Here is a 27,266-nt window from a genome sequence, read left to right on the forward strand (position 1 = left end):
CAGGTTTGCAGAGCAGACCCACAGTATTTTTAGTCAGAAGTCACCAAATTCCAGGAATCTGCCTGTATTGAAAGGATGGAGCTACTTGAAAGAGAGCAATCTGCTGGGGTTTGCTAAACAGACAAACCACATATGGCCCTTGAGATTTCTGTAACTAAAAGAATACTTTAAGGCCAAAGAATTTTAGAATATGTGTGTTCTGTAGGCTGGTACTGTTTTTACTGTTACCTGCATGTCAGCTTAAGGCCAATGCTGGCTGCAGAATAGTGGGCTTGGCTACGTGGATGTTTCTGTTTTCTCTAAGTGTATATAATTAAATCTATTTTAAAAAATGAATGATAGTTATCACTGATTTAACTAATACATTGTGGAAAGTAGTCCTGTAAGCATACACTTCCAGGTGCTTAGCACGTGGTGAGGAGAACTGGTCTGGCAGTTTTTACATGGAGACATAAAAATGGGTGAAGGTGGAGTTTCTTGCCTTCACAAGTTTTTTCCTTACCTCTGAAAAGTGTCTGGAACATGTACCACCACTGGTCATAGAATGATGAACACTTGCTCTGGTGCAAGATTCTCTCTGGCTCACTCCTTCCTGTAAAAACCATAGGTGCTTCTCACTGCAGTTAATGACTTTCTTCTAAGTATCAAAACTTATTCCAGGAAATAGATAAGAAACAATAAAGGTTCTGAAATGAATCCTGTGTTCCTTTGTTTTGGAATGACTGAGCAGGGGAAGGTTAGAAATTGTTTCTACAAACTCAAAAGAACACCCCGTTTTCTCTCAGTTCAGATTTGGAAAACTGTGCAGCCATTATTTGCGAGGTCTTTTTACTGTGAAAAGTGAAGATCTTGTTTCTTCTGGTAGACGTATTTTGTTCTGGTTTTCATTGTGATGTGGTTCTTTCCACTTTGATACGTACTGCTGTGATTGCCTGTGTGAAGTCGCTGTGTAAACTTAATGCATCGGAATCTGTGTTTTGCTTTTTTTCTCCTATACACCTTCTGGTATTTCTAAAATAGTGGTGTTAGAACAAACTGTGATTTTATGTCTAGCTCAGGGTTTGCTTGTAAACAGTAACTGTTGTCCCAATTCTAGTGCTACCCTCAATAAAGTGTTTTATTTTAAGTTGTATGCCTTTTGTCAACTAAATTTACATCCATAGTTTTGATAGTGAAGAAATTAAATACTCTGTACATCAGGCCAGTTTATCATTATGTGTGTTTGGTTTTTTTTTATAGATTATTGGCGTATTGGGGAGAAATGCCTTGCCCCTTGTCTTGAAAATGGAAAACTTCATGAAGGAACAATATCTTCTCTTGAAAAGGACAAAAATGGAAAATTATTTGCTGTTGTATCATTCTTGGAGTCTGAAGAAAGGAAAATACTAGTAACAAAACTTTGTAAAGTAAAAGATAGTAGAGGACCCTGGAAAAGCTTAATATTTGATGAGGATGATCTGGAAAAGCCATATTTTCCTGATCAAAATCTTCCATCTCCTGCAGTTGCTTTTAAATTATCTGACAATGGTGATTTTATTCCATATACAATTAACAGATACCTGCGTGATTATCAAAGGGAAGGAGCCCAGTTTCTGTATAAACACTATGCTAATAAAAGGGGGTGTATTCTTGGAGACGATATGGGCCTTGGAAAGACAATACAGGTATTCTTTTTGTTTGTTACGGTGGGACAATAGCATGTTTTCTGGGATCTGCAAATATTTTTTAAAAAGCATTGTATTTATGAAGCTTAAACGTCCCTCTGCTGTTGCAGAGATGGATGAGACAGGACATGATGTCCAGGACAGCACTCAGAGCCAAGAGCCCATTGCTGATTTAAGACTCACTCCTTACAGGCCATAAAACTGGGATGTGGGTCCTTTTAGTGTAAGCATGATAGTTAAAATGTTAGTGTGTTGAATTTACTTTGAGGATTGCTACCTGCCCATCGTGAAAGCAATTTGCACTGGAGTGCACTCAAAGAACTTGAGGCCCTTATCTGACTCTTGCTTTTAAATTACCTTTTTACTTTTTTCCTGAAAACAGATAGTTTCACTGTTCTGGGAATGCAAAAGAGCAGGCATTTTTACTCCTATCTCTGGGAAAAGTGTTTTGTTATTCCATGCTACTTCTTTTTGGAAATGCAGCTTGATTGATGAGAGGACAAAGTGTAGCTGGATTTTTTTCATTATGCTTTGAATCTGTGTGACCTAAATTATTTATTTTTTCCCTTGTTTTTTTCTTTCTTGTTTTTTTTTCTTTCTTGTTTTTTTTCTTTCCTGTTTTTTTTCTTTCCTGTTTTTTTTTCTTTCTTGTTTTTTTCTTTCTTATTTTTTTCTTTCTTATTTTTTCTTTCTTATTTTTTTTCTTTCTTTCTTACTTTATTATAATTATGGTGGTTTTATGTGCGGAAATTCTCTGTAGTGTGTCTGGTTTAAAGTTAGCAGCTTGAGTTCTGTGGGGGATAGTCTTTGTTCTACTCTCTTTTCCCTTTCTCCATGTGTCCAATGCAAGCTCATTTCTTCACTGCCAGGTATTGGCTGTGGTATCTATTGCCCTTCCATGTAGGAGAACGTTGACAGATGCCTTTCAGTGCAAAAAAGTGTTGTCTTGTAGCAAACTTAACAAGAGCAGTGGGTAAAGTAAACTGTCAAAACTCTTTATAGAGCATTTAGAGGTGTATCATGGGTTTGTATATATATCTGATGATGCTCTGTTAACAGATGCTTGTTAAAACTAAACTACATTCGTTTTAAGCATGGTCATGTTTCTTGTCCATGGTAGTTGAAGAACTAACTCAGTAGTTATGGAAGACTGTTTCTACTCAGAACTGCAAATAATCTGATTTTATGTAGAAAGGTATATATATATAAGATAATAGTAAACTCAGCAGAGAGGAGCTAAATTTAGTTGTCTTGCTTGCATCTTGTGTGTCTTGAATCTCAGCTGGTTGTCTAGGCACATTTATCACACAGTGACAGTGGATATGTGGAATTCACATCTGATGGCTATTTCTTTCAGTCTGTGTCAAGTTTACAGAAGAAAGGCAGAGATTTCAAAGAATATCCTATGTGAATAACATAATATGTGAAGGGATTCTGTAAGTACATAGGTCAGAAAAGAAAGGTTGAGGAGACTGATCTGAGGCAGCCTGCAAACTCATGCCTGAGTGGTCTGGTGGCCTTATATGATGGAGTGATGGTAATGGTCAATATGGGAAGGTTGACAGATGTCATCTACTTCTGTAGGGCCTTTGATATGGTCCCACATGACATCTTACCTCCAAACTGGACATGGGTGGATCTGATGGATGGACAGTTCAATGGATAAGGAATTGGCTGGCTGGCTAGCTGCAGCCAGAGAGTTGTGGTCAATGGCTCTGTGTTGAGGTGGAGGCTGGTGATGAGTGATGTCCCTCAGGCTCTGTTATGGGACCACTGCTCTGCAGAGTCTTCCTCAATGGCACAGACTGTGGCATTGAGTTCACCCTCAGCAGGTTTGCAGATGACACAAATCTGAGCAGTGCTGTTGACACAACAGAAGGATGGGATGCCGTCCAAAAGGACCTGGACAAGCTTGAGAACTGGGCCCATGAGGACTTAATGAAGTTCAACAAGTCCAAGTGCAACAACTCTGCTGCACCTGGGCTGGGGCCTGGGTACGCAGACATGAGCATAAATTGGGAGAAGTTGTAGAGAGCAGCCCTGCGAAGAGGGACTTGAGGATTCTTGTGGGTGAAGAGCTGGACATGAGCCAGCAGGGTGCACTTGCAGCCTAGGGGTGCATCCAAAGCAACATGTCCAGCAGGTCAAGGGAGGTATTTCTGCCCCTCTGCTCTGCCAAGACCCCCCTCTCACATCCCCCTCCCCGAACACTGCATCCAGCTCTGGGGTCCCCAGCACAGGAGGGATGTGGACCTGTTGGAGTGGATCTGGAGGAGGCCACAAGGTGTTCCCAAGGGATGGAGCACCTCTCCTATGAAGACCGGCAGAGAGCTTTGGGGCAGTTCAGCCTGGAGAAGAGAAAGCTCTGGGGGGACCTCATTGCAACCTTCCAGTAACCTTTGTGTTCAAGGCCAGGTTGGATAGGGGCCTGAACAACCTGGTCTAGTGAATGGCATCCTTGCCCATTGCAGGGATTGGAACTAGGGGATCTTTAAGGTTTGTTCCAACCCTTACCATTTTATGTTTCTGTGATCTTGTGTATTTTTTATAAAACACAGTGATAATGTTCAAGTTCAGTATGGGAAAGGCAGTTCAGTGGATGTGAAGTAAAATGGAAGAATTCACTTGTTTAGAAAAGGTTAGTACATATGAAAAAATAAATTTAAATTTCGAGTAACTGATACAGTCTTAGAAAAAAGTTGTCTTATGCTTGTCAGTTGGCTGAACCTTACTGTTTCTGAATTAGAGGATGGTTCATGAGATAGACATTTCTAGAAATCCTTTGAATTTTAGTGTCCTTTGTACTTCTGAACTGGTTTTTGCATTAAATGGCCTGACCATATGGCTTTCATATCAAGCTGAAGTTTAAGTGAAGGCAAATAGAATAATGTTGTTTCTTAGTGTGATTACAGTAAATCAGTTTCCTATCAAGGCGTTTAGGTTGCTTCTTGCTTTATGTGGAAGAGCCAAAGGTTTCTGGTAATGACTTGCTCTTTCACTGCCTTTGCTACTCTTAGAAATTTGTGATGCAAATTCTTCCAAGAATGGAGAATGTGGAAGAGACAGGGAGATTTATTGTTTAGTTGAATTTGATTCTAATTCTCAAAGGATTAAAAAAAAAAGTAAAGGTCATTAGTTAAACAACATGTAAACTGGCAGTTCATCTCAACCTCAGTTTGAGATACTATGTATAAAATTGTTTGGGTTACTTTTATTCTACATACCTCTCTTTCACTTGATGGCCGTACCTATGATGGATTTCTTCTCTCTTCTGTCCATCTAACTTCTCTTCCCAGGCAAGTGTTTTTTCTGCACTCTGCTGTCCTGACTAGCTCTTTCTCCCCATCATTAGAGGGAGAAGATTTTTTTTGGAAATCAACAGTTGGTAGCTTTACCTCTGTCCTGCTATGAGCAGCTGTGTAGCAGCTGCAAAAAGAAAGCTGCTGGAGCTGGCTGCTCTGAATAAAAGGGGCCTGTTGAGTTTTCAAAAGAAGGGCACCTCTCTGATGATGCATCTGGTCCTTGCTGCTGCTTAGTCCCATGGATACCATTTATCCCAAGTGGATTTTAGATTTACGTGTTCTGGCTGGATCTTTCTCTGCCTTCTTCCTGGTTTGGATTATGATAGGAGCAGTTTGGAATAGCCTGTGCTGGGATGTTTGTCCTTGCTGTGGCGTATTGTAATAAATATCTTCTCATAATCAGCTTGACTGGTTTGAGGCAGATGGGAGAATATAGCACAATAGAAAGAAAATGGTTTTGATGTTAACAACAGGAATTTGAAGGAATGAAACATACAGAAAAAGGCATATTAGTAAAAAGCAAACCTCTAGGATAAGCCTCTTCTTCCTTTTGCAGAAATAATATTGAGAGGATAGTTAGAGGATGTCTGTTCCTTCTGTTTTCTCATCTGAGATTCAAGTACCCTGAAAAGGAGAGTTGCAATGCAAGCGTCATCTCTGTTTTTTCCTGGCTCGTTCATACTGTCTCTTGTATATTTTTATGACTTTTCCACTTAGAGAATGTAAGAGTGAGATAGAGCAATTAATTGTTCTTATCATTAATTCAAGGAATTCTTGGGAATCCAAAGGAGGGAGGGGTCCCAGTTTAAAATCAGATTTATTTAAAACAATCACCCCCCTCCGCCCTCCCCCCCCCCCCAAAAAAAAATCTCCCCGCAGCAAACCAAACCACCTTACTAAGTCCTGTCTAGGATTTTGTCCTAAATGTTTATTTCTTGTGGAATTAATTCAATTGCTTGTTCTGCATAGTCACTGAGAATTGTTTTCTTTCTCAAGGTCATTTCATTTTTGGCTGCAGTGTTGCACAAAAAGGGAACGCGTGAGGATATTGAAAATAATATGCCGGAATTTTTACTAAGGACAATGAAAAAGGGCTCAGATTGTAACCCCAAGAAGGTACAACTTTTAGTGATACTGGCTTAAGGATTTTGATAAAAGGCGGTACTCCGATTTGTTTGTTTGTTTGTTAGTTCTAGGAGTCTATGTACATTAATTTTTAAAATTCACCTGCTGAAGTAGGATTTCTTGCCTTTCCTAAGTGCTTGGGAAGTCTTCAGTTTTCCAGACTGTCATAGAGCCTTCTCATTCTACTTGTTATTGTCTAATTTGTTACCACTGTTCATCTGCACTAATGGAAAAAATTTTGAGGTATCTGGGTTAGATTTGTGGCTAGAGTACATTGAAAAGCCCATGTCAGTGAGTAGAAATTTAGTGTTGTGTGATGATATTTTTAAAGTAAAAAAAGCATATATATCTATAATAAGAGGGTATTTAATTAGGACAAATCCATATATTTAGAATATGTATTGCTAATAGCCTTGTGACCTCCTGTATTTTCTTCATTGGCTGTCATAATGTTGGAAGTAAGTCTGACTGATAATCTAGGTAATCAAATACAGTGACAGCACATAAAAGATACATGTAAAAGTTCTGTGTGAATAAGATAAATCTGAAGATCATTTTAATTTTACCCATTACAGAAACCATGTGATTTCTATTTTCCATTGTTGTTTTTATTTTACTGGAGTAATTAGAAAATTTGATTGGCATGATGGGTTGTATGACTGTAGCTCTGTGAATAATGGATACGTGTTCCTCAGGAAATACAGGCTGAGAGGAAGGGGTAAAGGGATAACACTTCATGTGCAAAGAAACAGGAATGCTTCTGACTAAGAATAAGAGAAGAATGTCACTTTGAGGACATATAATGTTGGAGCAGGTCACAGAGAGCTTGTAGACCCCATCCATCCTTAAGGGGTTTTGAAGACCTCAGTTGGGAAAGCCTGGGTTTGAAGTCAGTGTTGCTACTGCTTTGACTATAAAGTAGGACTGAAAATGTCCCAAGATCACTTCCTACCTCACTGATTTTATTATTCTGTGATATTAAGTGAATCATATGTGCTGTCCTAATTTTTTTAACCCTTTTCAGGACTCTGTTTTCAAGTCACATGATGACTAGACTTGTGGATTTGAGGAAGCTGCTTACCCTCTTCATCCTTTTGTTTTCTCCATTTGTAAAACATTTTGTGATATACAGATGCTATAACAAAGCAAAGTGGTAGTGTTTCACATCTTACTGCAGTTGTTAGAGTATAATTTGAGTAAGTAGTGCTGTTTATTTAATTTTAGTATTACAGTATTTTTATGCTGTATTATATACATACTCAGAGTAAACTGATTACTTTTGAATTTATATTGACTTTAGATATTTTTCATACATGCTTTGAAATGACAGAATTAAACAGTCAAACTGCTCAGAGCAATAGAACAGTAAAGATCTTGACTTCTGTTATTGAGAAATTGCTATATTATCATTTCTCAAGTAATATTACAATATGTATTTGTTTGCAGACTTTCCTCATAGTGGCCCCTCTTTCAGTGCTGTACAACTGGAAGGATGAGTTAGACACATGGGGATACTTTAAGGTGGCTGTCTTACATGGCAGTAAAAAAGACGATGACATGTGTCGCATCAAGCAAGGGAAATACGAAGTTGCTCTTACAACATATGAAATACTTCGCCTGTATTTGGATGAATTCAACAGGTAATGGCTTTAATGTGTTCTTGTATGCACCGATTTTAACTAATTGTGCATTGTTCTTTTCAAGAACTTTTTCTCTATAATTTATTTACTGTTAAATCCATTGATCCACTGTGCTGCAGAGAAGAATCCCTGTACTATTGAATTTATCCTATGCTACTGAAATTAACCTGTATAGTTCTGATGGGTTGACCTTGGCTGGACACCAGGTGGCTACCAAACCACTCTATCACTCCCCTTCCCAGCTGGACAGGGAAGAGAAATAAATTAAAAAAAACCTCTTTAGCTGAGATAAGGCAGTTTACAAAAGCAAAAGTTTAGGTGTGCACAAACGAAGAGGGAAAAAAAATGGTTTATTTTCTGCTTCCTGTCAGCTAGCAGTGTTGAGCCACTTCCCAGGAAGCAGGGGTTCAGCACACATAGCAGTTGCTCTGGAAGGCAAACACTGTAAATAAAAAATGCCCCATTCCTCTTCCTTTCCGTAGCTTTTATACCTGAGCTGATGTCATATGGAATGAGTTATCCCTTTGGTCAGTTTAGGTCAGCTGGCCGAGTTGTGCCCCCTCCCAGGATCTTGCCCATTCCCAATCTGCTGATGTGGAGGAATGTTGAGAGACAGCACTGGTGCTCTGCCAGTGCTGCTCAGCGGTAGCCAAAGCACTGGTGTGTTATCAACACCTTTCCAGCTATGGACACAAAGCACAGACCTGTGAGGGCTGCTACGGGAAAATCAGCTCCATCTCAGCCTGAGCCAATACAACTGTCTTTGTCATGGGACACGTGGTAGCAGTAAGGGTTTGAATAGTTCCCATAAAACCAGTCTTTGCTGGTAGCACACCTATGAAATGCTCTCTGAAAGATGCAGGAATTGCCTGCTGGAAAACTGGTGACAGCTAAAAGATACAAAGAAGGTATTTCTGTCTTTCAGTACAGTGTAAGGTGAACAATCACCTGGAATTTTTAGCAAACGTTCAAAAAGGTATTTTCCTTGTTATTTGCACTTTTCACCAGCTTGATGAAATTATTGAGCCCTAAAAACTTTTGAGATTTAAACCCATGCATTTCTCATCCTATCCTAAAGGTTCTTTTCCCTTATGTCATCTTGGAAGTAGGGTACAAGTTGTGTCAATGGCTGGTAATAGCAGCCTGCCCTCAGCGGCTGATATAAGTGGATCTGCTGATCTTTCAGGTGTTAGGAAAGGTCCAGGCCCCAGAGAGTACCCTAGTTGTTTGGAAATCCATCACCAAAACAATCAGATCTTCATCTCTGTGCTCAGGTCTGAGAAGTACAGATAGAAGCATAAAGCAGTTTTGTTATCAGCTCCCTAACTATTTGTGTTCTTTCTGAGGAACTCTTCATGCTTGAGTAGACTGTGGTCAAGAAATAAATGCATGTGTGGAGCAAATCTGATGTGTGACTGCCTGTAAATGCATTCCTCAGCATGCAGATTTACCAAACTGTTTCTACAGAGCATGTGACTGGATGGGCCTATGAGCTCAACACCAGAAGAAGCTTTGTGTCTTGCTTAACTGCAGTGATGGATTGGCCTCAAAAATAATTAATAATAATAAATAATGAGCTATCAGGGATAAGAATACATATGCTCAGTTATGCATGTAAATCAGTATGAGAGATTTAAGTGGAAGGAGCTAGCATATGAACATCTGTTAGACTTTTTTCAGAAACTCCAGTTTTTAGCATATTTTGGGAATGTAGGAACTTGAATATGAATGAATTTATTTAGTGGGTGTCAAAAATGCCGCAAGACCAGCATTCATTAGTGAACCAAATGCATTTTGCTCAGGAAACTTACTTTCTACTAAACATCTCAAAACATGCCTGTTTCAGCTTTTTGCAGCTTTATCAGGCTGGATATGGTTGTGTTCTGAAATATTCATATATATAAAGTGAACTCATAAAGTTAGTAAATCTCTTTCTAGGGACTTGAAGACTTTTTTTATTATTATCACAGTATACTGGTCATTCTACCTGTAAGTTTTATTGTTGAATTGGCTGCAAAATATCTCTTGGTCACTGCTTATAGTAGTGTTCCTTCTAGTCACAATCACAAAATACTAAAATTCCTCTGCTATACTGGTTTTGTATGGATATTCTTGGGTGATACTTTCTTGTAGAAAGTATGCAGTTTGAAATGTTTTCAGTTCACTGGTAGTTGCACTGGATAATTTTTGTTGGGAAAATGAAGCATACCTATGTTAAGCATATTTCTGTAGTTTACCTTCAGAGACTTACTTATTTTTTGTAAATCTTAATTATGAGTGGGGTTAATTTTAGTGAGATGTGCTGGATTCATTGGTCCACAGATTGAAAGCTGCTTTCTTCACAGAAAGCATTTGATACAGTTAACAGTAGCTCATTTATTTGGTGATGTAGTTTAGCCATTATGGTGAACTATGCTAATTGAATTTACTAAACAAACAATATAAAGAAATGGAGTAGTATAATACAAAAAAAACAGGGAAATCAAAAAGTGATAGTGTGTTATAACGCAATCACAGCTACTTGTGTGGCTGACTTCACTTTTTATATGTATGTGGGATGATGTAATGGGACAAGTAACGTCAATTAACGAAATTGTTTTTTTGATCTGCAGTATAGAGTGGTCTGCTGTGATAGTGGACGAAGCACACAGAATCAAGAATCCAAAGGCACAAATAACTCAAACCATGAAGTCATTAAAATGCAGTGTTCGCATAGGTCTTACTGGAACCATTCTTCAAAACAATATGAAGGAACTTTGGTGTGTTATGGACTGGTAAATAAAATATTTTTTTTATGCTTAAACATCTCTTCATGTTAACTGTGCAGCGGGGGTGGGGCAGGACTGGATGATATGGACCCATCTGTGTTATAAAAGAACAACAACAACAAAAAAACCCTCAACCTCAAAACACCTGCTTATTTCTGAGAATGTAACTGTGTTTATTCTAACACATCTGGGAAGGTAAGCTCCTGGTATTTTGCAGTTACTTAATACATTTGGAGTTCATCCCATCTGGCTTCTTTGGAGAATTTGGGAAGTAGTTAAAATTATTCTTCCCCCACTGCCCACATTGCCATTTTTTTTGGTTTTTTTTTTCTTTTTCCTAAGGACACTCATTTTTTTTTCATTTGTCCTTTGCCCAGCAGATAGGGAATCATTACACAACCTTGACCAACATAGTGCCTTTGCTCTTTCCAGTATGTGCAGGTCATTCTGTCCTACTTGGAGGATGAAAGTAATAATGTTTTGCTTTTTTTTTCAAAATGCACAAGTGTACATATTTGAAAAGTAAGTCTTGTCCAGAAAAGCTTTTAATGGTCAAGGAGAAGTGCAACTGACCATAGATACAAATCTAAACCTCCTGGGAATGCTTTGCAGAGGAGGAACAAAGCAAACATATTTTAAATATAAGGATATACAGAACAGAAATAGCAGGAAGAATATTTTAAGCTTAGTGTTGCATCTCATCCATTAAAACTATGCTGATGTTGTTAGTAAATTATTCCAATGTGTCGTGCTGCCAACAATTACTAAATTCTTTTTACTATTGGGTTTCTCAAGATTTCATTTAGTTAATTGTAATATCTGCATATTCTGATTTAATAAAAGTAGTAAAAATTGAAAACATGCCTGATTAGCTTCCAGTTCAGGCTCCTAAACACTAGCAGCCTTGTAGTTCAGAGGTTCTGTATATTTGTGACTTCTGTTGTTCCGCTAAACTTTTGTTTTTCTTGAGATTGCAACCCTAATCCTAGGGGGTATCTCTTAGCATTTGAGAATCACAGAAAACAGATGAAAAATGGCACCTCTGAAAATAGTATATATGTTTCTCTTTGTACTTAAAACTTTTAGTAGTTTCTCTAGTGACTGCTACTTTAAGATTTCTTGCTGTTAGCCAGAAAATAAAAACAATGTATGGTATACTTTAAATCAGTGAATCAATGCCCCATCCCCTTTTGTTTTTTAATAGGGCTGTACCAGGACTTTTAGGTAGCAGAGAACATTTCAAGAAGAAATTCTCTGATCCAGTGGAGCATGGCCAGAGGCACACTGCAACTAAAAGGGAGCTAGCAACAGGTCGTAAGGCCATGGTGAAGCTAGCAAGAAAAATGTCTGGTTGGTTTCTGAGACGTACCAAAGCGCTTATCAGTGATCAGTTGCCAAAAAAGGAAGACAGAGTAAGAGTGCCTTCCCATTTCAAATGCAATATTAATGAACGTATCTCTTCTTTTTTGTTTTCTTGTTGTATTTTTTCTCTTTCATCATGTCTGTAGTTTATGGTTTTCATCTTATTAACTTAAGAAGAATCCGTAGCCATAGAAAAAGTGCACTTGCAGTAGTGTGCTTTGTTCACATAATTACTATGATTGCACATGGAAATGGAGTTAATCAAGCATGCAAATGCTCAGCTAGTCTTCTGACTAGTGATTTACACATCTGTTTTATGTGTGTTTTTGTCCTTATCTGGGCAAGCCCAAAGCAATGTATGTAAATTTCTTGAAATTCTATGTAAAACTTCTGAATTTGCAGCTTGACACTTTGTGTTTGGAACAGTATACTTTTAAATCCCTCATTTTCAATCCATAAATAAAAGAAAAAACTCAGACATAATGGTGTTCATCTGATGCAATTTTAAATACTATATGAAGTGATAATACTTTATTAATATATCTTGGAGTTCTGCTACATCTTTTCTTCTAAGTAGACAAATATGTAAGTTTGCAGCTGGTTTTGTTTTCAAAATTTGGTATTTATTCTTCATCCTTAGTTTATAATAATGTCATCGAGGCTGTCTTCTGAAGGAAAGATTAACACAAACATCAGTCAGTCGCTTTTCTGAATCTAGCTGGTTTTATTCTTTTCATTATCTTGTTAATGTGAGTATATGTTCAAGTTACTGCTGTATTATTATAGCTCAGCATGGTGCTGCTACTACTATGTGGATAGCATAGGTTAGGGAATGATCTTCAGATCTGTCTCCTGCTGCTTAAGACTAAAGATGTCATGGAGATGCCACCCATGGTCACTAAAAAGAGGGATCAGAGTTTTGGCCATAGCACTGTGTAGATCCTTGCCTTCTCATTGTTTATTCCGTTTGTCCTGCTTGTGGTAGTGCCCTATGACAGCTAGGGCCTGAAAAGGGGAAAGAAAGGGCAGATTAAGCAGCTTGCAAAACAGAGAGAAATCTGTAATTAAAATTATGCATTTATTTCTCTCAATTTTCCTTTCTCCTCCTATTCCTTCACAAAAGCCGTTATGAAGGGTCTTGAGCAAAATAAGAGGAGGTTCTTGTAGCATGATGTTGATATTCTTTGTAGAATTTTGAGATGGAATAAAAAAAGTATGCATACATTTTGGCTACAGTTCATGTTCTTTTGGTGTCAAGACCCACATTTTTTTTTCATTTGGTCGTGGAATAATTTCCTGTAACTATTTGAGCAGGTATAGTATTTATTTCTGCTTTGTTTTCAGGGATCTGTGATTTGTGTTTTTTGATGCAGTGCTTTTTTGCCTTTCATTATATGTTACACATGATAGTGTTTCTTGGGTTTTCTTTTTGGCAGATGGTGTTTTGTTCCTTAACTGAATTCCAGAAAGCAGTGTACCAGGCTGTGCTAGAGACGGATGATGTAACCTTGGTGTTAAGAGCAGGAGAGCCCTGTAGCTGCAACAGTGGCCGGAAAAGGAAGAACTGTTGTTACAAAGTAAGAACTTGGCACTGTTTGTATTTTAGATCGTAGTCTTCTGAATTTCCTGAGAGACTCACTGCTGATGAAGAGCTGATTAAAATGTTTGCCTATGTATAGGCCATCTGTTTGGGAAATTCCGACTGGAAACGTGGGGAGCTGTGTTACCAGTATGATGGAGTTAGGCACTTTGGGATTACTGCAAAGTTGCTTTGCATGCCCTGAGCAGTTGGTTGTTACCTATGCACTAAATTCTGGATCTTTTGTATTAATAAATGCACCTGTGATTTAGTTGATATTGGCAAGGGTACTGCATTGAGACATTCAGTATGTGTCAGGCATGCTGCTCCCAGGTGACTCGGGCAGTTTGTGCAGAAGCTGCAAATGGGAGGCACCCTGAACTCAGCAGGTTACCTGGGCAGTTCGATGTGTTCTAACTGCAGTTGTGCCTTTCTGTGCCATGAAACATTCACTTTGCCTTGTTTCACTGAGGGGAGAACTGCAACAGCAGCCACAGAGCACAAGCTGAACTTCATCCACGAGTAACAGCTTTGCAGATTTCTTCAATCCTCTCTGGACTTCTTTAATGCTTGATTAGTCTAGCTTTGTATTTGTTTTGCCTGTATCACTCAGTAGGCTCAGATTAAGCACATCTTTTAAACATTTGGAAGCATATGTCGCATGTTTGTTTCTCCCCTTTATCTTTCTGTCCTGCTCTGATTCTTGTGTAGTGTTTTGAGTTTTTTTCCAAATGATACAGGTTTTTCAGTCTCCTGCGTCTTTCTTTATGAACAATCCCCTTATCAGCCTTGTTTAATATTCCATGGATACTAGCCCTCTTTGCAGGCTTTTGTTTCTAGTGATGTTTTGTAGAAAAAAAGAAATGCTGTTGAACTTGATTCACAAAGGGCAGTAGGCAGGCCTGAAGATAGTTGAGTGCTTTTATGGACTGTCTTATTCCAGGGTTAACTGTGACATTTCGTAACTTGGGAAGGCAAAGAAAAACAAATACTGATCAAACCAGCCAACCATAACCAGGAAAATAGCTGTTGAGATGGCTGCTGTTGCATTGTAGAGTGCCTGAAGCTTAAATTATGTTATTTGAGTTGTTTATAAAGCTTTCTAGGGATTTTCTGGAGAGAATAGTAAAGTTAGCAGTTGAAAGTAAGAAGTCATTCAGGCTGCTCTGACTTGATTTAATCAGTTGTGAAGTTACCTTTCTGTTTACTGAAGAGCTCTTGGTTATCTCCATGTGATATCTGTAGAAGTTACTATCTGAAATGTTTAGCAAACAATGAACGTAGATGTAGGGTTTTTTCTTGAGAAAATGTTTCTATTACTAGGGTCACAAAGCTGCAGGAAAAACAAAACGTGTTTCATTTTTATCAGAAATACACTACACATCTCTTGGGGATCAATTATAGTACTAAGGATTGTTAATGCATTAAACCTGGTAAGAATAGCATTTATTTGAGATTATTACTTATTTTCAGGAGTATTTGTTTGCATAAACTGATTTTTTTTTTTGTAGGTAAATGCACATGGTGAAACAATTAAGTCATTGCGCTTCAGTTACCTAATGATCCTACAGAAGGTTGCAAATCATGCTGCACTGCTGCAGACAGACAACACTAGCAAGCTGCAGGTTAGTTTCAGAAGTATCTAAAAAATGGACTTGTGGAAAATGAATGGGATGAAAAGTCTTCAATGAAAATTGCTACTGGCCTCTTTTTTAAGTCTTAACTAACTGCAACTAAGATATTTTATGAAATTCCTTTTGCATTCAGTTACACAGAATGCACACCTTATAAAGACATTATACAAAAGACATGTTCATTTAGTTGATGCATACCTGAAAATAAGGGTTATAAAACATTGAAGAAATAGGAGGGAGAGTAGTTTTTAATGATTTCTAATAGTGCCATTTTTGTTACATTTATGAAGAGTGCCTATAAGAAGAATGTCTTTGTGCAAATAAATAAATAAATAATAGATAATTAGAATTTTTTTTCTCTATACTTTTTATTAAGAGCTGAGTTTGTTTAAATAATGAGAAACATGTTTTAGAAGAAATTGGTCAATGAAAGATCAATATCAGTTTATCTTGTTACTGTGGCTAGTAACAAGACCCACAAACGGCAGTTTTTAGAAATGCTTGTGTGAGCCTTAAGATCCAGGAATGAGGAAAGGGATTTAGGGATGTTAGCACTTTCTCTTAGAAGCTATCAGGGAAGAGAAATCAGAATGTCCTAGGGAATTTTGCGAGTTTGTTCCATTCAAGCAGTTTTGCTTTTTTGGAAATGTTAATTTTGGTTTCCAGGGCCTTATACACAGCATATACCCAGATGTTTTCAGTGGGCTTTTTTGTATATTGCATATGTAGTTTTATAACATTTGGTATTTAAATAACCTCTGAAATAAGAGAATACAAGTATTCAGTGACTTACTATCTTTTGTGTCATGCATAATTATTAGTTTTGCCAACATCTACTAAAGAAAGTGCTACTTTATAGTGTTTCAAACCTTTAGTATTGATGGTAATTACATGTGTTATTCTTAAGTGAGAGATGTGATCTTTCTCTCTGGAAAAATGGACTTGAAGTGTGAGGTCATGTTTAAGTTCAGAGCTAAATTTAGCAGTGGAGCTTCATGTGGCTTTTGAACAGCTTAGGTGCATTTCCTGAACAGTTATTATTTTTGTGGAACAGTATGTAATTCCCATACTGGCTTGTTATGCCAGAGGGTCAAGAAAATTGTTAGTACACAACTGTTGGGTAATGCAAACCTCAAGGCAAGAGAATTTTTTGAAACTGACAGTTCTGGCCAGGAGAAGAAATTTTGAATACAATCCATGATTTCAGATTAGGAATCTCTTTTGTTTTTAAATGAAACAAAGCAAAACACATGGGATATGTTTTATCCAGCAGTTTTGTAGTGAACTAATTTAAAAACCACATAACTCTGCTTGAGATACTTTGGCAGATCACGTTTCATCCTGTTTAACTCCTTGTATGGCTTAATATAGTTCTGATTTTTAATACCTATTCAGTCTTTCTGCTTTTCTTCCAGGAAGCACATATCAAACGAGTTTGCAGCCAGGTGTTTTCCAGTTTTCCAGATTTTGTGCAGTTAAGCAAAGATGCAGCCTTCGAAACAATTTCAGATCCAAAATACAGTGGAAAAATGAAGGTAAACCCATTCCTTAGAAGAAAAATAAATATTATTAACAGTAATAGATTTGGCCTATATTATATGGATGTAAGAAAATGTACACCTGATAGTTGTGGGGGTTTTAATCATTCTGTTTATGACTGGTCATACAACAGCAGGTATCTCCTGTCATGGATCAGTATGCATTTGGGCAAAGACTGGGTAAGTGTAATCTGTGATGCTTGGATTTTCTGAGATTTTAGCTTCACATGTTTAATGGTGGGCATGGAAATTACCCTTATAGTCAACATAATTATTGTTTCATGAAACCATGGTGTCCAGTGACAGTCAGAAATATTTGGCAAAGAAAAGGAAGCAAAACAAAATTATTATGGGCTTAATGGTTTGTGCACACCTTCAATTTTGTGTGTAGTTCCAATTTCTGCTCTCAAAAAGCGTATGTTAAGACTTTGAGAAGGTATAGAGGACGGTTCAGAGAAGGGCCACAGAGGTGTTTAGTAACTGTGTGTCAGAAGCAGCCAAGTAGGCTGGGACTCCTCAGCCTGTAAAGAATGTCTTAGGATGAATGTAAGTGGGACCTACACTATCATGAATAGGATGGAACTGGTGAAAATGTACTGATTGCCTACTGACTTCTTGAACCCTTTGGACATTAGGTGAAAATAATAGTAGTCATGCTAAAGGTGACCAAAATAAATATGTCCAGTGTGAATAAAACTCCTTACCTCAGAAACTTTCTGGTTTCAGAAAGGAGCAAAAGATGTTTAATAATGACGTATAGCGTAGATGATGATGGTGTTGTTTAATGTAGATGAAAAATATGTCTAATACAGCTAATTAAAAAGAAAGCTATACTAGTTTTAGTAGTGTTCCTGAGCTGACAGTAATGGTGCGGGAGGGGCTGTTAGAAGCTATGCAGAATTGTGGCTCTCCATAAACCTGGGTATTAACATTTTCTTCTTGGGACAGGTGGCACTGGGAGGATTATGTTGCTGTAGCAGTAATGGCTGTTATCACTTCACTGGTTTGTTACTATGTAAGCAAGATCCTTCTTTACTGTTAATACATATGTGTGAAATACCTGCATGTTAACTTTGTTGTATACATTTAATTTTTGAGAAGGTGAATTTAGGTGTCAAATTAGCTACCAGCAGATTTTCAATGCATAGCTCTAAAAACCAAATCCATCATCTTCAGAAGTTGAAGAATTGCTTATGAAGGGGTTCTGTTACTGATTATTTTACCCTGGCATTATTCACACTACTATTTTACATTTTTGGGGGGGTTTTGGTTGTTTTTTTGGTTTTTTTTCCCATGGCATTCCTGGAAAAGCTGGCAGCCCATGGCTTGGACATGTGCACCCTTCACTGGATTAAAAAACTGGCTGGTTAGTCAAGCCCAGAGAGTGCTGATGGATGGTGCCACATCCGGTTGACATCCAGTCACTAGTGGTATCTCCCAGGACTCAGTGTTGGGGCCAGTCCTGTTTAATATCTTTACTGATGATCTGGGTGAGGGGATTGAGGGTGCACTCTGAGTAGGTTTGTAAAGTTAAGCGTGGTGGGATTGTTGATGTGCTGGAGGATAGGAAGGCTTTGCAGAGGGATCAGTGGGCCAAGACCAATGGTATGAGGTTCAACAAGACCAGATGCCAGGTCCACATTTGGCCACAACAGCCCCCTGCAGTACTACAGGCTGGGGCAGAGTGGCTGGAAAGTTGCCTGGTGAGAAAGGACATGGATGTGCTGGTCAACAGTGGCTGAACATGAGCCAGCAGTGTACCCAGTAGCCAAGAAGGCCAGCGGCATTCTGGCTTGTATCAGAAATTTTGTGTCCTGCAGGATCAGGGAAATGATTCTTCCCCTGTACTTGGCACTGGTGAGGCCACACCTTGAGTGCTGTATCCAGTTCTGGGCCCTTCACGGCAGGAAGGACATTGAGGTCCTGCTGGAGTGTGTCCAGAGAAGGGTGACGGAGCTGGTGAAGGGTCTGGAGCGTCAGGTTTATGAGGAGCAGCTGAGAGACCTGGGATTGTTTAGCTTGGAGAAAAGGTCTTCCCTGAGACTCCTTATTACTCTGTACCACTACCTGAAATGAGGTTGTGGTAAGATGCTGTCCTGATTTTGGCCAGGACAGAGTTAATTTTGTGCAGTAGCTGTGAGGAGGCGGCACCTGGAGTGATGCAGGCATGGCCAGGGGGTGGTTGTTCTATACTACTTCTCTGTCATTGCTGGGACAAGGCTAAGAGACTCTCTGATTTCCAACAAGAACAGAGTGTCTTCCAGTCAACAAAAACATGGCTGGAAGAGCATTGTTTGTTTTTTCAGAGCCTGCAATGAGCATTTTTGCATGTGAATCACCCTCTCTCTTGTACTTTTGTCATTAAAACTGTAAGGTTTTCTTACCTTATTGTTGTTTGCAGTAAAATCTTCATATCTCAACCCATGATCTTCACTATTTTTGCCTCCAGTTCTCAACTGCATCCTGCCGTGGTAGGAGGAGAGAAGGGGGGAGCAAGAGAGTGGCATATGGTTTGGGAGAGTCTTGGTGGGGGCTCTGAATTGCGGAGTACCATTCCTAAACCACGACTCTCTTCTCCTGGATAACAAGTGACAGGATGAGAGGAAATCACCACAAACTATGCTGGTGAAGGTTCAGGCTGAACATCAGGAAGAATTTCGTCATGGAAATGGTTGTCAGGCATTGGATTTGGCTGCCCAGGGAGGTGGTGGAGATTTACCATCCTGAAAGTGTTCTGTGGACATGGCACTTAGTGCTGTGGTCTATTTGACAGGGTTGTGTTTGGTCAAAGGTTGGACTCGATCTTGGAGTTCTTTTGCAGCCTAAATGCTTCTGTGATTAAAATTAATTTTCCTTTTTTGAGGATTTTGCCTCTTGGGGCTATTGCACACTTCACTCCGTATTGCCTTAGAACATGTTAATTATGTGTTTTTTGACACAGAAGTGAATAACACAGGCAAGCAAAAATGCTTGAGTTATTACAGAGATTCCAACATTATGTGCCTTCAAAGCCTGTATCCTTCAGAGCTGCCTGTTGGGAGGAATCTATTCCAAACCATAGCTGTAAGTCTTAAGTTGTTTCTGGATAGCATAGACTGCAGTGTCTTCTCACAGGTACAACTGACTGTGGCTGTGTGAGTTGGATGTAACCTTGGCTAGTGGCAGTAAGGCTCTTCTCATGCTTGTGTGCAGCGGCCCTGGATGTTAAGGTGTGTATCTCAAGATATTTCTTAATATAGATCATAGGTAATTGCAAAAAAACCACAAGCACAACCTCTCCCTCCAAACCCCTCTGCCACCCCAAAACCAGACCACGCACCCCCACCAAAAAAAAAAGGGAGAAGGGGAGCAAAAACCCCACCAGCTCGCCAAACTCAGATCCTTAATAAGCACATGTTCTTGAGAAGAGCCTTGGTGGGTAAAGTTTCCATTTTTTTTAAAGAAGCTCTTTATGTATAGTGGGAAGATGGATTATAAATTCCAATCTTGCATTTTTGAAGTGCTCATTATATGGAAAAATATTTCTTCAATGTGTTTGGTAAATGAGGTGCCCAAAAGTAAGAAAGAAAAGAGAAAAAATTACTGTAGTTCTTTCACAGAACATTTTTTCTGTGACCTTTCAAATAAAGTCAGGTCAAACACTCTTCTGAAGTAGTAGGAGGCAAAGGTACGGAGCAGTATGGCCCTTCCTTTCCTCCAAGGTGGGAAATCATGATCTTGTAGTATTACGATGGTTTCTGCTTGTTCGGTGGGTTTTTTTACTTCATAAATTACAGAACTGGTGTGTTTTCAAGTGCTGCAGTTATGACAGACTGGTTTTGTACATGGTGCTTTATTCTAGAAATCTATAGTGTCTATTTCAGTCCATAAATTAGGATAAAATTTATTGAAAGAATTGCTTACTTTGAGAGAAATTGCTCTGCTTTCTCTTTTAAGGGGAACTTGAATTTTGTGCCATTCATTAAATATGTCTTAGTATAAATAGAATATTCTGAACTATGTGGTGATAGTGCTAGATGTGTTGGGACAGGATGAGGAAGGCTAAGATGAAGCTGGAGTTGAACATGGCAAAGGATGCAAAATAAAACAAGAAGGGCTCTTACAGGTATATCAGCCAGAAAAGTAAAGTTGAAAGAAGTGTGTACTCCCCTGATGAGCAATGCTGGAAAACTGGGAACAATGAATGAGGAGAAGGCTGGGGAACTCAGCAGCATTTTGCCTCAGTCTTCAATGGTGACCTCTCTTCTCACACCTCTTGCGTGTGTGGACAGCAGGATGTGGACTGGGGGAACAAAGTTCCTCCCTCTGTAAGTAAAGATCAGGTTTATGACACCTGAGGAACCTCATTGTACGTAAGTCCATGGGACCCAATGAGATTAATCCCAGAATCCTGAGGGAGTTGGCTAATGTAGTTGCCAAGCTAGTCTCCACAGTATTTGAGAAGTCATTAGTCAGGTGAAGTCCCAGGCGGCTGGAAAAGGGAAACATTGTACCTGTCCTTAAAAAAGAATGAGAAAGGAGTACCGTGACAACCTGTCAGCCTCACCTCTGTGCCTGGGAAGATCATGGAACAGATCCCTCTGGAAGCTATAGTAAGATAGGTAGAGGACAGGGATGTGATTTGAAACAACTATCACAATTTCACCAAGGGCAAGTCCTGCCTGACTAACCTAGTGGCCTTCTAAACTGGAGTGACTTCATCAGTGAACAAGGGGAGGGCTATAGGTGTTGTTTGTCTGGACTTCTGTAACACCTTTGACAAGGTCCTCCATAATGTCCCTTTCTCTAAACCAAAAAGTAATGGATTTGATGGGTGGACTGTTACATGGATAAGGAATTGGGTGGATCGTCACATCCAGAAGGTAGTGGTCGACGGCTTAGAATCACAATGGACATCAAGTGGCAAGTGGGGGGTCCCTCAAGGATTCATACTGGGATCAGTATTTTTTAATATCTTCATTAATGACATAGATAAAAGGGATCAAGTGCACCCTCAGCAAATTTGCAGGTGACACCAGGCTGAGCAGTGTGGTTGACACACCTGAAGGATGGGATGGCATCCAGTGGCACCTGGACAAGCTCAGGAACTGGGCCCACAGAAATCACCAAGGTTCAGCAAATCCAAGTGCAGGGTGCTGCACCTGATTTGGGGCAAGCCCTGCTATCAGCACCTGCTGGGGGATGGACAGATGGAGACCAGCCCTGCTGAGAAGGACTTGGAGGTCCTAGTGGATGAGAGGCTGGATGTGCACTCACAACCCAGAAAGCGAAACGTGTTCTGTGTGGAGTGCATCAAAGGAGGTGTCGCCAGCAGGGCAAGGGAGGTGATTTTCCTCCTGTGCTCCACTCGTGCAGTGTACTGTGTCCAGCTTTCTCAGCACAAAAAGTATATGGACATGTTGGAACAAGTCCAGAGGGGGGCCATGAAGATTATTAGAGGGATGGAACACCTCTCTCATGAGGAAAGGCTGAGAGAGTTGAGGTTTCTCAGTCCAGAGAAGAGAAAGCTCTTGGGTAACCTTACTGCTACCATTCACTGAGTGAAGGAAGTGTAAAGAAATCTGGAGGGAGACTTTTTACAGTGGTAGGACAAGGGATAATGGCTTCAAATTGAAAAAGAGTAGGTTTAGATCAGATAATAGGAAGAAATTCTTTCATATGAGGGTGGTGAGGCACAGGAGCAGGTTCCCCAGAGAAGCTCTGGATGCCCCATCCCTGGAAGTGCTCAAGGGCAGTTAGGATGGGGCTTTGAATCTAGTAGGTGGCATCCCTCCCCATGGTGGCATGATTTGAAACTAAATGGTCTTTAACCCAAACCATTGTATGATTCAGTGATCTTTGTGCCTGGAAGGAGGATAGTGGGTTATGTAGCTGTCATTGAAAATAATCTGGGGTTTGGTCCATTAATTTTGACTTCATGAAACCAAAAACTGGTTTATACATTTTTGGTGTGGTGACTTGCTTTTTTTGTTTTCTGTTATAAATTTTAAAATGGAGGCTGTTTGTGATGATTTTGCATTGTATACTGTGAAAGCAAAATCCTTCAGGAAGTATTTAATTTAGAAAGTTGTCTTACGGTAAGAAAGTAATCACAGAAGAGCCAGCTGGTACTAGAGCTTGAAAACGGCTTTATCAGTTTTTAACATGTTTATTTGGAAATAACAGACAAATGATAGTAAAATGTTTTAATAGCCTTGTTGCACTGTAATACTTCACATTTTCTGTTTCGTAAATAAATTCTAGAAACTAAGTGAAATTATTTTGGAACTTTCATCTGGTAGTGTAAACTACGTAAGTATTACTTTGTCTTTTAAATTAAAATTCAGTGCAGACTACACAGACATTTTGGTACAGGTGATTATTCTTTTCTAGATAAGCATAGTTGCAAAGGAATAGTTGTGGAATTTTCAAAAAATTTATTCAGGGGAGGGGAAAGGGCTGTGTTGTTTTGATTTTTTAATGAAGTTTATTAGCTAAGCAGCTGTAGCTGTTTCGAAGAGTTGGAAAGGTTCTGTCTGTTTAAAGTATCTGTTCTCCAACCAGAGATAAAACACACAGGGAAATATTCTGTTTTGGGATGTGAATTACTTCCGCCAGTAAAACTATATTTGCTTGTATGCAAGGGTTAAAGAGTAGCCTGCATGAGGTGTTTGTGTTGTACCTGTTGCTGTGGCTACAGTCATCTCTGTGTTTTGCAAGCTGTAGCATTTAACATGCCACCCCAGGTTTTCTGTTCTGAATTTTGGATTACAGCAAGAGCCTAGAGAAAACAGTCCATACAATCAAATATTCAACATGCATAATCATTGATGGTATACGTAACATGGTATAATGAGAACACTAATATGTCTGTATTACAGTGGGAGGTGGGTAATACACAGTGATGTGGTCTGAGTGAGCTTCAGCTTTTTTGTGAATAATCCCCTCCTTTTCACTTGTACTGCAGAACATACAGCTTCCAAACTTTGCTTACACATTTTATTACAAGGTGAATTTCATGCTTAGATTTTTAAATAGAAGTAGTTGAATATATGAGAACTGAATGAAAGGAGTGTCCTGCTTTGTTTTGAAACCACCATTTCTCTGTCATGATGTAAGGTAGTGGGGACCTGCAAAGCATAAGGACAAGTGGTTCATTGCTTTTGAAACACAATGATTTCAGGTTGTCCACACAAAACTATTGAAGATTGCTTGGAAAAGAAGATGAGTGAGGATAGCTTCACAAGCCTGCAGTAATTCTCATTCAGACTACCTTGTTGGATTATTTCTACAGTTTTGTTAAAATTGTGTCTCAGAGAGACTCTATAAGCTTTTTAAGTGTAAAAGGTTATTAAATGTCTAGGCCATTGAAATAATTTTTTTTCCTTTTTTTTGTAACTGCATGCATAATATTTTTACAGACATCCATTTGTGGGGTTTTGGAATACTGTTCTTAATACAAATCTCTTAGGAATAACTGTTGTATTGATTTAATTATTTTTGCTTGGCATATCATCATTCAGTAGAAAACTGGAAATCTGTTGGAGCACTTTGCAAGGAATGGTAACCTCTACCATTAAACATAACCCTGACCCAGGCAGGCTGGGCTTTGAAAGCTTAAAAAATACTGTAGGCTGACTTGAACATCTCTAAAAAAAACCCTCTCAAAAGCAAGAAGTAAAATTTAATCACATACAGACGACTCACGATGTGTAGCAATTGGGTGGTGTATGTTTAAATCCATGTGGACTCTTACAAAGAAGGTATTACTTTTGCTTGAGTATGATCAAGTATTTCTGGTTTGGACTAAAAACATACAGGATAATATTCTGGTGTGCAAGTGTAGAATTTACTTCTCTTTGGTGCAAAATCATTCATTGGTTTTCCCTGTTAGAGTTGTTTCTTACTCCAGAATACCTAAATTCCCAATGGGGATGAAATTGCATGGATTTATTTTTGTATTCTTCTATAGGAAATTCATTATTTGACCTGTACTTTAATAATAACAACAATAACACAGAAGCCAATTCCATCTAGTTTAAAAGAATGTCACTTCTGTTTCTTTTCTTAATGTGGCTAAATAAAATGCAAATGTAAGTAGTATAGCTCTTGTTAAATTGCCTGTTGTGGATTTTTTGCCCCCAGTAAAATAAATCCTAGTTTGTATGTTCATATATAGTGAAATGAAGCAAAAAAATCTGTCATTTGTACCTTGTTTTCACTTGTAACAGGCTGGCTAACATTTATTAAGGAGCTCATAAGTGACATGTAATTACCATTTTATGTTCTAGATATTGTCCAGAATTGTAACATTAATATAAACATTCATCATTATTTGATTGTCAAAGATTTGTTAGGCTTTTAGTGCAGTCACTCTTGATGAACAGTTTATGTATTTATCAGTGAATAAATACAATTTCAGAAATATTTACTGCTCAGTGGGAAAAAGCTACAGTCATGGTACAGAAAATTCCTCTTTTCCCATTGTGTATGGCTTCTGCACAGTGCTCTGGAGCTGCCATTGCCAGATGTGGACATGCTTCTTTTGAAAATAACAGTATCACTATTATACACAAGGCTCTGGATTATTTGCTTCCCCACCAGAAGAACGTTGTGTGTGGGCGGATTATTGGCATTTCAAGGTCTGTGCAGAGTCTGGGAAGCTGGATCCTACTGTAAACAGAGCAACAGATGAGAGTGGGAGCGGGGAGGGGCATACATCTCACTGATTATTTTAAGAAGACAAGTTCCAAGAAGCTCTGAACTCAGATGGAGGACAGAAAGTTTAAACAGACCTTGGAGTTTTCAGGACAAATACATGCATTTTTTAAATGCAGAAACTCGGAACCTGAGCTGGTGTGTGACATGAGTAACTTTTTGTTGTGGTGTATATACTGACACAAGTAGCTTCTGAATTTACCTCTTAGTGGTCTGATGACATTTTTACAGTAGGATTTCCATGTGGATCAAAGAAAAATGCAAAGGTCCACCATCTCCATTACCTTTGGCACATCTATTATGTTAGTAATGATTTTTGTTACAGTTCTGTTTGGCTTTGCAAATAGTTAAGTATGGTGTAGCCTGTTTGGAGGTTGAAAACATGAGTGTGTATGAGATGACCTGTAGATAAAAATGTCTTCATTTTTCTGCTGTGGTTCATTTACAGGTCCTTCAACAGCTTTTAAATCACTTCCGAAAAAATAAGGATAAAGTTCTTCTTTTCTCCTTTTCTACAAAGGTGAGCTCCATGTGATTTTTATCAATTAACTGCAGCAGTAAGTTCTGAATCGTGAATCACTGAAGTGACGCCTTGTCAACCGCATTTCCTTGTTGTTTCTGTGAGAAGTAATTATGAGGACAGTGTGCTGTACTCCACAAGCATATTGAAACCTTATGTTACCTCATGATAAAAATCGTGATGGCAAAACAAGTGTAACACTCTTCTGCCTTCCCTAGAGCTTTTTGAAATAGTTCTGTTACTTGAGGTGCAGATAGCTGAGTTCAGCTGGTATGCCTTGAGTCAGAGCACTGTCACAGCACCGTACGACTGCAATATCATAAAAGCTTTGTGTTAGCACTGAAAGTTGTTAAGTTTCCTCATTCTGCTGACTTTTGATCATCATCAGCAATGAAACTTCAGTTCTTGCTACACCAGTTGACTTGAACTGAAAACTGTCTAACTGGAGCAAGAGATATATGTACATTTTACTTTTTAGGGGCTTGCTCCTTGATTGTCTTGTTAGGGAATAAGGTATTTCCTGAAATAGTGCACTCTATAGTATCGGGGCTTTTTATTTAAATATTTGTAATGATAGCACTAAAAAGCATTTTAAAAAGTAGTAATTTGAATGGTCGTTCAGAGTCTTAAATACCTCTCTTTTTTTGGCTTTAAGAAAGAGTGCAAGTTTAATGTTCAGATGCAGTAGTAAAGTACTCAGTGTGTCTTAGGCTATGTTTTATGGTGTCCAGTACCAGATTGACTGCTGGTTACTGCGGTCTCTTTCACTCCATGCCCCTGAACTCTGACTGTGCACTCTGTGCTGGCTGTGGTGCTCATTTACTGTATTTCAAGTAATTGCAACTTGCTAAGATGGGAGGAAGCTGCTTAAATGGACTGCCTGCTTATTGGGTTGGATTGAGTGACAGAGGTGAAACAGGCAGCCATGGTTGGATGGTAGACTGAGACCACAGCAGACCAGCATTAATCACCTTGAGTGCTGTAGAATCATGGCTAAAGAGAATCATGAATGTTGATAAGAAAATGGCAGAGATGTAGTCTCATTTGCAGTGGGTGGTATACTGAAAATATATTTGATAAACATGGCCCCTGTTAATCACGTTTAATTTAAAAGATAGTATTAAGTACTTAACTTTTTCTTTCCTTTTTTTCTTCATTTTTCCACTCAGTTGCTGGATGTGTTGGAACAGTACTGCATGGCATCTGGGCTAGATTACCGAAGACTTGATGGAAATACAAAATCAGAAGATAGAATCAGAATTGTAAGAGAGTTCAACAGCATTCAGGAAATTAACATATGTCTTGTATCTACAATGTAAGAAAATTTAACTTGTGGTTTGTTTCAATATGTCTGTCTAGTGTTCAGTAAATCGGTTACCCTGTAACTATACAAATACACTTGTGTCAGTTGTTAATGCTTACAGGTATGACTTAGCT

At 38.8% G+C, this 27,266-nt stretch overlaps 1 protein-coding gene across 3 annotated transcripts in view; it reads left to right on the plus strand.

The window, feature by feature from the left end:
- The window catches only part of ERCC6L2 (ERCC excision repair 6 like 2), a 55,977-nt gene that overhangs the window by 1,532 nt on the left and 27,179 nt on the right, over nt 1-27,266 (plus strand). For all 3 annotated transcript variants that reach the window (XM_069001416.1, XM_069001417.1, XM_069001419.1), the window contains exons 2-11: nt 1,240-1,664; nt 5,963-6,082; nt 7,538-7,731; nt 10,344-10,505; nt 11,704-11,911; nt 13,298-13,438; nt 14,952-15,065; nt 16,490-16,609; nt 25,758-25,829; nt 26,999-27,144. In XM_069001416.1, the coding sequence (XP_068857517.1) occupies nt 1,240-1,664; nt 5,963-6,082; nt 7,538-7,731; nt 10,344-10,505; nt 11,704-11,911; nt 13,298-13,438; nt 14,952-15,065; nt 16,490-16,609; nt 25,758-25,829; nt 26,999-27,144 (1,702 nt within the window). The remainder of the gene's footprint in view (nt 1-1,239; nt 1,665-5,962; nt 6,083-7,537; nt 7,732-10,343; nt 10,506-11,703; nt 11,912-13,297; nt 13,439-14,951; nt 15,066-16,489; nt 16,610-25,757; nt 25,830-26,998; nt 27,145-27,266) is intronic.

Source organism: Aphelocoma coerulescens (genome assembly GCF_041296385.1).
Source record: "Aphelocoma coerulescens isolate FSJ_1873_10779 chromosome Z unlocalized genomic scaffold, UR_Acoe_1.0 ChrZ, whole genome shotgun sequence".
Lineage (NCBI taxonomy): Eukaryota > Metazoa > Chordata > Aves > Passeriformes > Corvidae > Aphelocoma > Aphelocoma coerulescens.